General features: G+C 41.8%; 1 protein-coding gene across 1 annotated transcript; it reads right to left on the reverse strand.

Annotated features, from left to right (window-relative positions):
* Positions 1-47: 47 nt before the first annotated feature.
* On the reverse strand, positions 48-13,238 carry phkg1a (phosphorylase kinase, gamma 1a (muscle)). Its single transcript, XM_020503192.2, has 10 exons — positions 12,802-13,238; positions 10,296-10,438; positions 6,929-7,107; positions 6,279-6,333; positions 5,982-6,047; positions 5,550-5,713; positions 4,726-4,816; positions 3,665-3,818; positions 3,061-3,186; positions 48-1,394 (listed from the first exon to the last, which is right to left on the reverse strand). The coding sequence occupies exons 2-10, from the start codon at positions 10,376-10,378 to the stop codon at positions 1,128-1,130; spliced, it is 1,185 nt and encodes a 394-aa protein (XP_020358781.1). The 5' UTR covers positions 10,379-10,438; positions 12,802-13,238; the 3' UTR covers positions 48-1,127.
* Between the last annotated feature and the right edge of the window lie 41 nt (positions 13,239-13,279).

A 13,279-nucleotide genomic window follows, 5' to 3' on the forward strand; every position in this document is an offset into this window, starting at 1 on the left:
GTTTGCAGCTCATTATAATCAATCATAAGTTATACTTTTTGTACCAATCACAAATAATCAGGTTGAGATTTAATAAATAAAATGTTAGCATACAATTAGTGTTCTCATGCTCCCTTAAACAGTTTACAGTACATGACCAAGTACAGTATAACCCAAAGTATGTCAAAATAAAAATGTACATGCCGGACTCATTGCACATACTGAGCGAAGGGAGAATCACTAGCACTAAGAAGCTTTGCATGCAGAGCAATTGTCTTTTACATAACTCTATGCATATGGAATTTGAGGCTCATATGGTTGAAATTACCTTTAACACTATCTAGGAATATTTCAGAAGGGAGCAACATTTCAGAATACATCTATATACTAGACACCATACTCATGTTGGAAAAGAATAGAGCCTGGATGTGCACTATTTCCATCTCTGAATTTTCTGACTCCTGCAATACTGTATAAGCCATAGAAAAGTGATGAAACATTTCACTGTGGATGTCTAGCTATTTGTTCCATTATGTACTAAACACAGACCAATATTCCTCAGTGCAGGTGCATAGGAGGGTATAGTTCTAGGATATTTCCCAAGTCTTGATCAATCCACAATTTAAAACAGTGGTTCTTAAACCTCTGGGACCCCCAGACGTATCACAATTTTGTTGTATCGCTAAACTAGCTCACCTATTCAAAGGCCTGATTAGTGACGAGTTGAATCAGGTGTGGAATAGATCAAATACATGGAACGGCTGGGGGTCCCTGAGGAGAGGTTTGAGAACCACTGGTTTAAAAGACCAGTCAAGCGACAAATAGCTGCAATCCAATAAGATTGTATTTTCACCAACCCTCCTTTTTGATACAAAGAACAAGCTATATCTCATACTACATCTCTAAAGTGTCCAACCCAATGTTTTTTTTATTGCGTCACGCCAATGCTTTAATCAGCCCAATTTAAGACAGATGGAGTCAAATCCTGAGCTGAGCCTAATGACATACCAGCCCAATTCTGTCTCCAGATGTGTGCAGCTGTACACATTTAACACCATTGGATTTTAAAAGGATAGAGAATTGAGACCGATGGCAAGCTAATGTAGAGTCCCACCTCTTCTTAGGACCTGGACTGAGAAACAGCATCATTACCAGGAGTGCATGGAGGAGTCCTCGGCCTCTGCAGCCATGGACAGCAAGATGGCCTTGGGAGTGTTCTCGAACAGGGCGGCTCTGTTCTGGGTCTGGCCCTTCTTGACCCAGTGGCCATAGATCTTGAAGGCACAGGCGTCGATTAGCTTGCGGATGGGCTTGATGGCGTACGGGTCACTCTTGATTACCTCCTTGGTGATAGGCTTGGCGCGGCGGTAATTACAGTAGATGCGCATCACGGCCAGCACTGTCATGCAGACGACCTGGTGACATGACGATGGGGGTCAGAATGTGTTTGTTCTATGTACAGTCGTGGCCAAAAGTTTTGAGAATTACATTAATTTTCCCAAAGTCTGCTGCCTCTGTCTTCAGATATTTTTGTCACGTGTTATTATGGAATACTGAAGTATAAATACAAGCATTTTATAAGTGTCAAAAGCTTTTATTGACAATTACATGAAGTTCATGCAAAGTCAATATTTGCAATGTTGACCCTTCTTTTTTCAAGACCTCTGCAATCTGACCTAGCATTCTGTCAATTAACATCTTCTGGGCCACATCCTGACTGATGGCAGCCCATTCTTGCATAATCAATGCTTTGAGTTCGTCAGAATTGGTGGGTTTTTTGTCCACCCACCTCTTGAGGATTGACCACAAGTTCTCAATGGGATTAAGGTCTGGGGAGTTTCCTGGCCATGGACCCAAAATATCGATGTTTTGTTCCCCGAGCCACTTAGTTATCACTTTTGCTTTATGGCAAGGTGCTCCATCATGCTGGAAAAGGCATTGTTCGTCACCAAACTTCCTGGATGGTTGGGAGAAGTTGCTCTCGGAGGATGTGTTGGTACCATTGTGAGTGAGCCCACTCCCTTGGCTGAGAAGCAACCCTACACATGAATGGTTTCAGGATGCTTTACTGTTGGCATGACACAGGACTAATGCTATCGCTCACCTTATCTTCTTAGGACAAGCTTTTTTACGGATGCCCCAAACAATCGGAAAGGGGATTCATCAGAGAAAATGACTTAATCCCTGTACCCTTTGCAGAATGTCAGTCTGTCCCCGATGATTTTCCTGGAGAGAAGTGGCCTCTTTGCTGCCCTTCTTGACACCAGGCCATCCTCCAAAAGTATTCCCCTCACTGTGCGTGCAGATGCACTCACACCTGCCTGCTGCCATTCCTGAGCAAGCTCTGTACTGGTGGTTGCCAGAACTTTAGGAGACTGTCCTGGCACTTGTGCCCTGAAGCCTTCTTCACAACAATTGATCTGCTCTCCTTAAAGTTCTTGATCCGATAAATGGTTGATTTAGGTGCAATCTTACTGGCAGCAATATCCTTGCCTGTGAAGCCCTTTTTGTGCAAAGCAATGTGATGGCACATGTTTCCTTGCAGGTAACCATGTTTGACAGAGGAAGAACAATGATTCCAAGCACCACCCTCCTTTTGAAGCTTCCAGTCTGTTATTAGAACTCAATCAGCATGACAGAGTGATCTCCAGGCTTTGGCCTCGTCAACACTCACACCTGTGTTAACTGGTCCTTTTGTGGCAGGGCTGAAATGCAGTGGAAATGTTTTTTTTGCGATTCAGTTAATTTGCATGGCAAAGAGGGACTTTGCAATTAATTGCAATTCATCTGATGACTCTTCATAACATTCTGGAGTATATGCAAATTGCCATCATACAAACTGGGGCAGTAGATTTTGAAAATTAATATTTGTCTAATTCTCAAAACTTTTGGCCACGACACGATTTATTTGACCTATGACTGATATTACGGTGTCATATTGCCATCGATCCCAGTCAGTTCCGATATTGACATTTATTCAACTCATTTTCCATGAGGATTTCTGAACTCAAACATAAATCCCCAACCGTGGTGTTGATTCCACATCACTTGGGAATCTTTGTATAGTGTTGCTGCTCTTACCTTGAACCTCCTCTTGGGGGTGAAGTGTCTTACTTCAGCCACTACATACTGCTGGAAGAAGGGGTGGTTCAGGCAGTCTTGGGCTGTATAACGCTGATCTGGGTTTACCATCAACATCCTGGAGATCTGAAAACAGAGACATGAGGCAACATTTAAGGGGCAATCAAGGATTCCCCCCTCAAAAAAAGCATCCATTCTGACAAGCAGCTGAAGGATGCAGCTGGAGAAGTGTAGGCACTCTCAAATTAGGGGGAGGAGGTAGCCTCGAGGTTAGAGGGGTGGGCCGGTAACCGGAGGGTTGGAACCCCCAGCTGCCAGTGAGGAAATCTGCAGGGAGTGAGCCTTCTTCAATATCCTGTATACAACCTGCCGCCGTTCTGCCATTGAGCAAGGCACTACCCCTTGTGCCCCATGGGCACTGCTCCCAGCCTGTGATGTGTGTCAGATTGGGTACTGTGACAGCAAAAAATAAACAGTATCCATGCAAATGGACCAATAAAGTGGATTCATTGACAGAGCTATGAATGCAGCTGACTATCCTTGAGATCAGAAGTATAGTTTTAACCATGTTTTGAAGCTACAGTGTTAATCCTTCCAAACCCACTAGGTCTTTGATAGTGTCAGACCGGTCGTCCCATTCAGGAGAAGATAAGTCGTAGTTCCCAGCTAGGATCATACGAAGCATCATCATCTGTTTTCTATGCCAGAAGGGAGGGGATCCAGCCAATAGAGTGTACAAGATCACCCCTGAGCTCCATCTGGAATCACAATAAATCATCAGGATTATAGTGATACTTTTCTATGACTTTATTTCACCATATAATATAAAGGTAACTGCCAAAATAGTGGAAACATGAGTAAATGAGGAATACAAAGGTGCTTCCACACAAGTGTGGTTTATGAGTTAATTAACATCACATCATGCTTAGGGTCATGTATAAAAAGCCTGGGCAGACTGTTATTTTGGCGGCAGGTAGCCTAGTAGTTAGAGTGTTGGACTCGTAACCAAAAGGTTGCAAGATCGAATCCCCAAGCTGACGAATGTAAAAAATCTGTTATTCTGCCCATGAACAAGACAGTTAACCCACTGTTCCTAGGCCGTCATTGTAAATAAGAATTTGTTCTTAACGGCCCCATCCACAGGGCACGAGTGGTCACTGAATGGTTTGATTTGCATGAAAACGAGGTAACCATATGCCATGACCGGATCTTGAGCCTGAGACAACGTTTTACACCACCATCAAAAAAACACAAAATTATGGCATTTCTCATGGTGTCGAAGGGTGTCGCATCCCTCCAATAGAGTTCCAGACACTTGTAGAATCTATGTCAAGGTGCATTGAACCTGTTCTGGCGACTCGTGGTGCACAACACCCTATTAAGACACTTTATGTTGGTGCTTCCTTTATTTTGGCAGTTAGCTGTTATGTACCAAGTAATATTAAACTAAATAAATACTATGGAACAAGCTTAACTAAATGGATACTTTTAGAAATAAATGTTGCACTTAAATTGTGATTAGTGAAAATATTTCCATTAAAATAAATTAAGTGCTGGAGCAGTGGGACGACAGAGAAGTTTTATGTACAGTATTTAACCAAGATCTGGTATCCAGCGGGTAGATGGAAAGGTGAATGGGTAGTTGTGTGTAATCGGAGTACTCACATGTCAACTGCAGTCCCGTATCCCTTGTGGTTGGGGTCCATGGAGCACTCAATGATCTCAGGAGCCAGATAGCCAGGGGTCCCACACACCTCTGGTGTAGAAAACAGATAGAGGGGGCATTGCTAGGTGAATATTAGTAATAATGAATATTCTCATAATTATGAGTCAAATAAATGTATATGAAAGTCTCAAGCTGATACAGGAAACACATCATAGTCTACTACAGTAATTGACTGTTCTTTGCATGTTTATCATTCAACCTGAACCTATATATAGTATTTGTTGACAAACGTATAAGTGTGGATTGTATTTTACCACAAAAAACTGACTGCAGTTCCTAGTCTGAAGTTCTGTGCATGCTGAGAAGTCACAGCATCGCCTTTTAAAAGGTCAACACATGCTCCTAATGATTTGGGAACAGCAAATAGCTCAGCAAGTGTCCTGTTGCATCTTAACCTTTGCTTGAGCAAACGACAGGGACAGGACAGAAGGGGAGTGGGTTGTGGACGAGGATTTAGGGGCGTTGACTAGCTAGAAAGGGTTCCTCTACATAGCACTGACAGCTAGTGTTAAAACTTAGCGCCACAGCGTTCAAAACATGAGGCTTCCTTCCACTGACTGAGCAGCCAGTATGAAGCGCTCATTACCTTCCGGATATAATGCTTAATTCTATGTGGTATGCAATTATGGACATGGGGTATCCTGACAACTTTCTACAATGATTTCACTGCTAATTCAGTCAGAATGAGATTGAGTGGGACAGTAATTAACTAGATTTTCTTTGCCAGTCGTAGACCCCATATCTGTTGATAGAAACTACTAACCGTTGAGTGTCTGTCCGGGCTCAATCTGCAGGGAGAAGCCAAAGTCAGTGAGCTTGATGTCCATGTTGTCATCCAGCAGGATATTCTCAGGCTTGAGGTCTCTGTGGATGATGTTCTGGTCGTGGAGGAATTTAACCACCTCTAGCAGGGCACGCATGATCTTCCTACAGGAAAATAGGGAAATGTTGTCCTTCTGATCTATATCTCTCACACTCCCTAAACATGCAAGACTCTTCCCATTAGGGCCAAACGAACTAGTCTCAATCACTCAAATTCTACAGCACTCACACAGCAAATCTCTCAATGTCCCTCAAATGTCTTAATGAACCCCTGAACCACAAACAGTCTTGTCCAGATATACATTTTTGAGGGGACCGAACCCAGATGTACGCAATAAGATAGTGAATGAATGTGTGTGAGGTAGTTTCTGACCTGGTCTCCTTCTCACTCAGAGTTACTTTTTCTGTGAGGTAGTCAAACAGCTCTCCTCTCTTCATCCTGGGAGAGAGACAGATTATATTGGTATGCATACATCCTGAGGGCCTGAAAGTGTTGAGTCAAATGTACTGTGTATAATCACTGAAAAAATCACCAGTGCACTAAACATGTCACTCTTCCTTGTACCTTGATTGGATAGTGTTTTTTAAATGTTGTATAAATATTTCTAAGATTCCTTGTTAGGAAACTTGACAGATTACGTGATTGTCTGGAGTCTGTCTGGATACTTACAGGTCAAACACCAGGAAGAAGAAGGCTTTTGACTCATAGCAGTCCTTCAGCTGGACTGTGGCGAGATAATAGGCCTGTTATGATGTATGTCTACAACCAGTAGAACAGATAGCCCAATTCTGATATTTGCTTCACAAATTGGTCTTTTGACCAATCAGATCAGCTCTGAAAAGATCTGCTGTGAAAAGATCTGATGTGATTGGTCAAAAGATCAATTAGTGGGGAAAAAATATCAGAATTTGGCTGCATGTGTAAACACAGCCATAGTTACACAGATGTTATAATATCAATTTGACCTTTTCTAGCTAAACAAGTGATGCGCAGTCAATATGGTTATGAAGCAGTAGAGGAGAGCAAAAGCTAAAGTTGTCCAACCCTCTAGGATGCATAGACATAACCTTTGAACAAAGTTATTGTAAAATAACTTTAGAGATCCACGTCAATGTGCTCCACACTCCATATTTGACCAGATGAGGGAATAATGTTTTTATCGGGCCCATTTTCCGAATTCAGATTAAGCCTACCCCAGGAATAGGCTAGATGGATGTGTGAGTTTCTTCCTCAAGTTTTTTCAAGTAGTTTTGTTATTATATACATTAAGTTCCATTAAAGTGTCAATAATGTACGCATTGTGGTGTTATTTTGCTTACTGATGTTGTCCATTCCATAGACTTTCTTGAGAATATCAATCTCCTTCACTGTGGCCTCTTTGATCTCCTCGATCTCGGCAGCCGAGATCTTGTCAGAAGGAGTGACGTCAATGATTTTGACCGCATAGTCCTGTTGGGTTTGTTTATGAATACAACGTCGCACCACGCTACTCACCCCCCTGAGGCACAAGGAAAGAAAAACAAACAGCGTCATATCTAAAGGTAGTAAATTACATCACACACATTTCAAGTGTTTATTTTATTTGTACAGCTGAATACTCAAGTGGAACTTATTTTGTTAGATTTGTTCCATAGCAAAAAACAACGGCAATGTGCCCCACCAGGGATTTGAATCCACAACCCTCTGATCATCACTCTGTAGGATGTTATCTCGGACACCCAGAACTAAAATCTTGTGGAATTGCGTCAAATATTTAAGATTAAATTCTGTGGGGAGCTTAGATGTACTATAATTACAAGGGAGACGTGTTAGAAAATGTACTAACGGGACTAGCGAAATCTCAATCTCTCTAAATGGAAATTTAGCGAGTTTCGTGCAAATCTATGGGCAAAATGTCCCCTCTCTTACACAAATTCAAAAGAAGCCAAATCGTGATTTGTTCAAACGATAAGTGACAGAAAAATCTGCGTAACAGAACAAAGTTCCTTGTTGGTCGTCGCGTTCCACAGTCTGTCGACAGATGCTACTACCATCTATGTTACGTGCATCTGTACACGAGAGATTATATAGGATGTAATACAACTCCAAATAAACCAATACAGGACACAATGTGTATCTAATGCAAATCATATACTAGAGCTAAAATCTTACAAGGCTGAGAATGATTGGCTATCCCTATCAGATAAAATATTTAAAATATCTGAAGCACAGCTTTATATATTAAGGCAGCCTCAAAAACATGTTCATCCTTACCATTTTCTTTTTGAGAACCTTCTGCACTTTGCAAGTAGGCCTATACTCCATATAATGACATTAAGCTGCATTAGGCCACAAAAACAAGTACATACCCCTCAGTATATTAAAATACAGGTGTTCTCTCTAAAAGCATGCTGTCGCTCTCTACATGTGCAGGAAACTGATACGATAATACAGGTGATGTGTGTGTTATGCCATACTATACAGTGTACTGTTGTTTATGTGACATGTCACAGAGCCCACCAGTCCAATAAGAACAGTGGTAAAGCTTTATCAAGGTTTTATTTAAGGTAAATGGCTAACTTGTGCTGACAAGGGTAGAATGGCTCTGTTAGTTGTATGATGCTGGCAACAACAGGGTTGTGGTGGGTTTTATTCTCATGTGGCCCACATACTAAATGTGTTTTTTTTATGTACAAAAAACGATGATGAATTATCTCGTCTTTGATCTGGCCTGTCTTTGTTAACGTTCTGTGATACTTGTGAGAAACAATGGCAAAAAACAAAAATAAACAGGCAAAGCGTAAATACAGGACTAAGATTGAATGCTACTACAATCAGCTCTGACGCTTGTCAGATGTGGCCGGGCTTGCAAACTATTACGGACTACAAAGGGAAACCCAGCCGCGTGCGGCCCAGTGACGCGAGCCTACCAGACAAGCTAAATGCCTTTTATGCTTGCTTCGAGGCAAGCAACACTGAAGCATGCATGAGAGCACCAGCTGTTCCAGATGACTGTGTGATCATGCTCTCCGTAGCCGATGTGAGCAAGACCTTTAAACAGGTCAACATTCACAAGACCGCAGGGTCAGACGGATTACCAGGACGTGTACTCAGAGCATGCGTGGACCAACTGGCAAGTGTCTTCACTGACATTTTCAACCTCTCCCTGACAAGTCTGTAATACCTACATGTTTCAAGCAGACCACCATAATGCCTGTGCCCAAGAACATTAAGGTAACCTGCCTAAATGACTACCGCCCCGTAGCACTCACGTCAGTAGCCATGAAGTGCTTTAAAAGGCCGGTCATGGCTCACATCAACAACATCATCCCAGAAACCCCACTCCAATTCACATACCACCCCAACAGATCAACAGATGACGCAATCTCAATAGGACTCCACAGTTCCCTTTCCCACCTAGACAAAAGGAACACCTATGTGAGAATGTTCATTGACTACAGCTGCACCATCGAGAGCATCCTGACCAGTTGCATCACCGCCTGGTATGGCAACTGCTCTGCATCCAACCGTGAGACGCTACTGAGGGTAGTGCGTACGGCCCAGTACATCACTGGGGCCAAGCATCCTGCCATCCAGGACCTATATACTAGGCGGTGTCAGAGGAAGGCCCAAAAAATGGTCAAAGACTCCAGTCACCCAAGTCATAGGCTGTTCTCTCTGCTACCGCACGGCAAGCGATACCGGAGCACCAAGTCTAGGTCCAAAAGCTCCTTAACAGCTTCTACCCCCAAGCTATAAGGCTGTTGAACAATTAATCAAATGGCCACCTGGACTATTTACATTGTCATCCCCCTTTGATTTTACACAGCTGCAACTCGCTATTTATCATCTATGCATAGAAACTTTACCCCTACCTACATGAACAAATGACCTTGACTAACCTGTACCCCCGCACATTGACTCGGTACTGGTATCCCCTGTATATAGCCTCTATTGTTATTTTATTGTGTTACTTTTTATTTTATTTTTTACTTTCGTTTAGTTAGTAAATATTTTCTTAACTATTTTTTTAAACTGTATTATTATTTAAGGGCTTGTAAGTAAGCATTTCACGGTAAGGTCTACCTACACCTGTTGTAATTCGGCGCACGTGACAAATAAAATTGGATTTGAAAATAACGCAATTTCTTTATCACACAAGTGACCCCCTGTGTGAATCCGAGTGGGATGACACAATGACTCTACTAGCTGACCAATCACTAGTACTGTTCGGTGCCAAAACCTTTGTCCTAAAACACGCTCAAATGAATGCCGCCCGGCTCAATAATACATAGTTTAGTTACGTAATGGCATACCTCTCTTGATTAACAAACAACACACAGTGATACAACACAAAGGATGTCCCTGATGACAGGGTTTAATAGTGAGTTCCCAGAACCCTAATTCCCTTCCATAAGCAGTCTAGACTGAGGGGTGGTTGATGTGTGTTTTAGAGTTTCTGTTTATTATTATTTCTGTTCTCCTCTGGTCCCAGATCGTTTTGGGCTGTATAGCCAACTTATATGGTCATTGTGATGCATTGCCAAACATTGTTGAGGTGACATTTGAGTTTGTTACAGGTGTACAGCACAAACAGACCTGGGGCCAGGCTATTTCTATGCAGTGAATTAATAGAAAATACCTTCATGTTCTTTTTACCTCATGTACATGAAAACAATTCCATTTGACATACAAATGATACCATACCTTCCCAGGATCTCCTTGGGGTCATATTTGCCATAGAACTCCTGAGCTCCCACCCAATCCGGGATCTCGTCCTCTTTGGTCATGTTGGCGTGACTGGTTATCCAAGGAAACTAGACTATTGTACTGCTGCTGCTGATAACAAGCTGGGAACAAGGAGACAATTGACATAGGAGACAATTGATGTAGGTTTTTGGTGAAAGTAGCCCAATTGTTTGACAATGGTTGTGTATGTATGTACAGTTGAAGTCGGAAGTTTACATACACTGGAGGTTGGAGTCATTAAAACTCATTTTTTAACCACTCCACAAATTTCTTGTTAACAAATGATAGTTTTGGCAAATCGGTTAGGACATGTACATGACACAAGTAATTTTTCCAACAAATGTTTACAGACAGATTATTTCACTTATAATTCACTGTATCACAATTCCAGTGGGTCAGAAGTTTAGATACACTAAGTTGACTGTGCCTTTAAACAGCTTGGAAAATTCCATAAATTGATGTCATGCTTTAGAAGCTTCTGATAGGCTAACTGACATAATTTGAGTCAATTGGCGGTGTACCTGTGGATGTATGTCAAGGCCTACCTTCAAACTCAGTGCCTCGTTGCTTGACATCATGGGAAAATCAAGAGAAATACACCTCCACAAGTCTGGTTCATCCTTGGGAGCAAAACACCTGAAGCTACCACGTTCATCTATACAAACAATAGTACGCAAGAATAAACACCATGGGACCCCTCAGCCATCATACCACTCAGGAAGGAGATGCGTTCTGTCTCCTAGAGATGAATGTACTTTGGTGCGAAAAGTGCAAAACAATCCCAGAACAACAGCAAAGGACCTTGTGAAGATGCTGGAGGAAACAGGTACATAACCTGAAAGGCCGCTCAGCAAGTAAGAAGCCACTGCTCCAAAACAGCCATAAAAAATCCAGACTACTGTTTGCAACTGCACATGTGGACAAAGATCGTACTTTTTGGAAAAATGTCCTCTGGCCTGATGAAACAAAAATAGAACTGTTTGGCCATAATGAGCATCGTTATGTTTGGAGGAAAAAGGGGGAGGCTTGCAAGTCGAAGAACACCATCCCAACCGTGAAGCACGGGGGTGGCAGCATCATGTTGTGGGGGTGCTTTGCTGCAGGAGGGACTGGTGCACTTCACAAAATAGATTGCGTCATGAGGTAGGAAAATTATGGGGATATATTGAAGCAACATCTCACGACATCAGTTAAAGCTTGGTCGCAAATGGGTCTTCCAAATGGACAATTACCCCAAGCATACTTTCAAAGTTGTGGCAAAATGGCTTAAGGACAACAAAGTTAAGGTATTGGAGTGGCCATCACAAAGCCCTGACCTCAATCCCATAGACAGTTTGTGGGCAGACCTGAAAAAACGTGTGCAAGCAAGGAGGCCTACAAACCTGACTCAGTTACACCAGCTCTGTCAGGAGGAATGGGCCAAAATTCACCCAACTTATTGTGGGAAGCTTGTGGAAGGCTAACTGAAACGTTTGACCCAAGTTAAACAATTTAAAGGCAATGCTACAAAATACTAATTGAGTGTATGTAAACTTCTGACCCACTGGGAATGTGATGAAAGAAATAGAATCTGAAATAAATCATTCTCTACCATTCTGACATTTCACATTCTTAAATTAAAGTGGTGATCCTAACAGGGAAAACTGGGAAATTTTACTGTGATTAAATGTCAGGAATTGTGAAAAACTGAGTTTAAATGAATTTGGCTAAGGTGTATGTAAACTTCCGACTTCAACTGTATGTATGTGTAAACAGAACAGGTAGACCCGGTATATAGCTGCAGATGCCATGTTGAACTGGTTTAAATACGACCTATATAATGACATTTCGAAGCTCCGCCCCCGGCCCCCTCCGTAGGTGGCCATGATCAGAGGGAAAGAACGTGTGACAGAATATAATAGATATAGCTAGGCTATTTCTCATTACACTAGGTTATTCATAAACCCGTGAAAATATATTTTAAAACAATATTGATTTAGCCTACGCATTATGCTGCGTTCAGGTACTAATCGGAACTAGGAAATGTGCGACTTACTAACTGGTTGTAGTTATACACGTGCCGCTCAACCAGTTAGCAAGTCGGGTATTTCTGAGTTTCCTAGTTCCGACTGGCACGTGAATGAACGCGACATTATATAATGATGACATTTGTATTCCAGAAATATTTTATGGACTAATATGTAACCATTCCTATATATAATTAATCTACCATAATGCATGCGAGCTTTGAATTTTGTGGAATACACAAGATACACTATTGTTCTGAGTGGGTCGAGCATCATCAGCCGGTTACATACACTATTACAATTTCCAGCATTGTTACAAATTAACCGATTGAATCGCAAGCCATTTTGGAAACAAATCAGCCATCAACTGTCGTACATTTCACTCATCAATATTTGACCTTTTAAATCGCGGTCTTGTCAAGTTGAACAAACACGAAATTCCCACGATCAACACTTACCGTATCAATCAATGCGTGTTTAGTCCTTACAATGCAGTTAAATCCATCATAATTCAAACACTTCGTAAAAATAAGGAACAAACGAGCAACTGGCTCACTAACGATATCAACACAGTTGGTAAGTCTTCATGGTGGACTGTGCTAGCATATGAAAAGGGCGAATTCTAATGTCAGATGCCAAAAATAAATCCGTGCTAGTTGAAGAGCACAGGGCCTTAACGCGTGTACACATATCTTCTTCCTATTCATGAAATAACACCCCGGTTTACATTCTAATCAGTGACATCCCCGCTAATAGTTCGCATGCAACAGGTCTCGGATAAGTGAATGGGCATAACAGGTGGCACAAATGTACTGTAGTAGTAGTACTTCAATAATAAAGAAACTGCATACAAATGCATACATGTTCTTCTTGCTCTAGTCTAGTGTCCCTCAAATGTTCCACAAGGATGATCTGATTGATGTAATACTTAATCAC

This window comes from Oncorhynchus kisutch, linkage group LG15, assembly GCF_002021735.2.
Source record: "Oncorhynchus kisutch isolate 150728-3 linkage group LG15, Okis_V2, whole genome shotgun sequence".
Classification (NCBI taxonomy): domain Eukaryota; kingdom Metazoa; phylum Chordata; class Actinopteri; order Salmoniformes; family Salmonidae; genus Oncorhynchus; species Oncorhynchus kisutch.

Coding starts and splice junctions, on each gene's coding strand:
- phkg1a (XM_020503192.2), bottom strand. CDS start 10,378: ATGACCAAAGAGGACGAGATCCCGGATTGGGTGGGAGCTCAGGAGTTC. Junction 6,334..6,928: donor CTATGGAATGGACAACATCA/GTAAGCAAAATA, acceptor ATCTCGCCACAG/TCCAGCTGAAGGACTGCTAT. Junction 6,048..6,278: donor TTCTTCCTGGTGTTTGACCT/GTAAGTATCCAG, acceptor TCTCTCTCCCAG/GATGAAGAGAGGAGAGCTGT.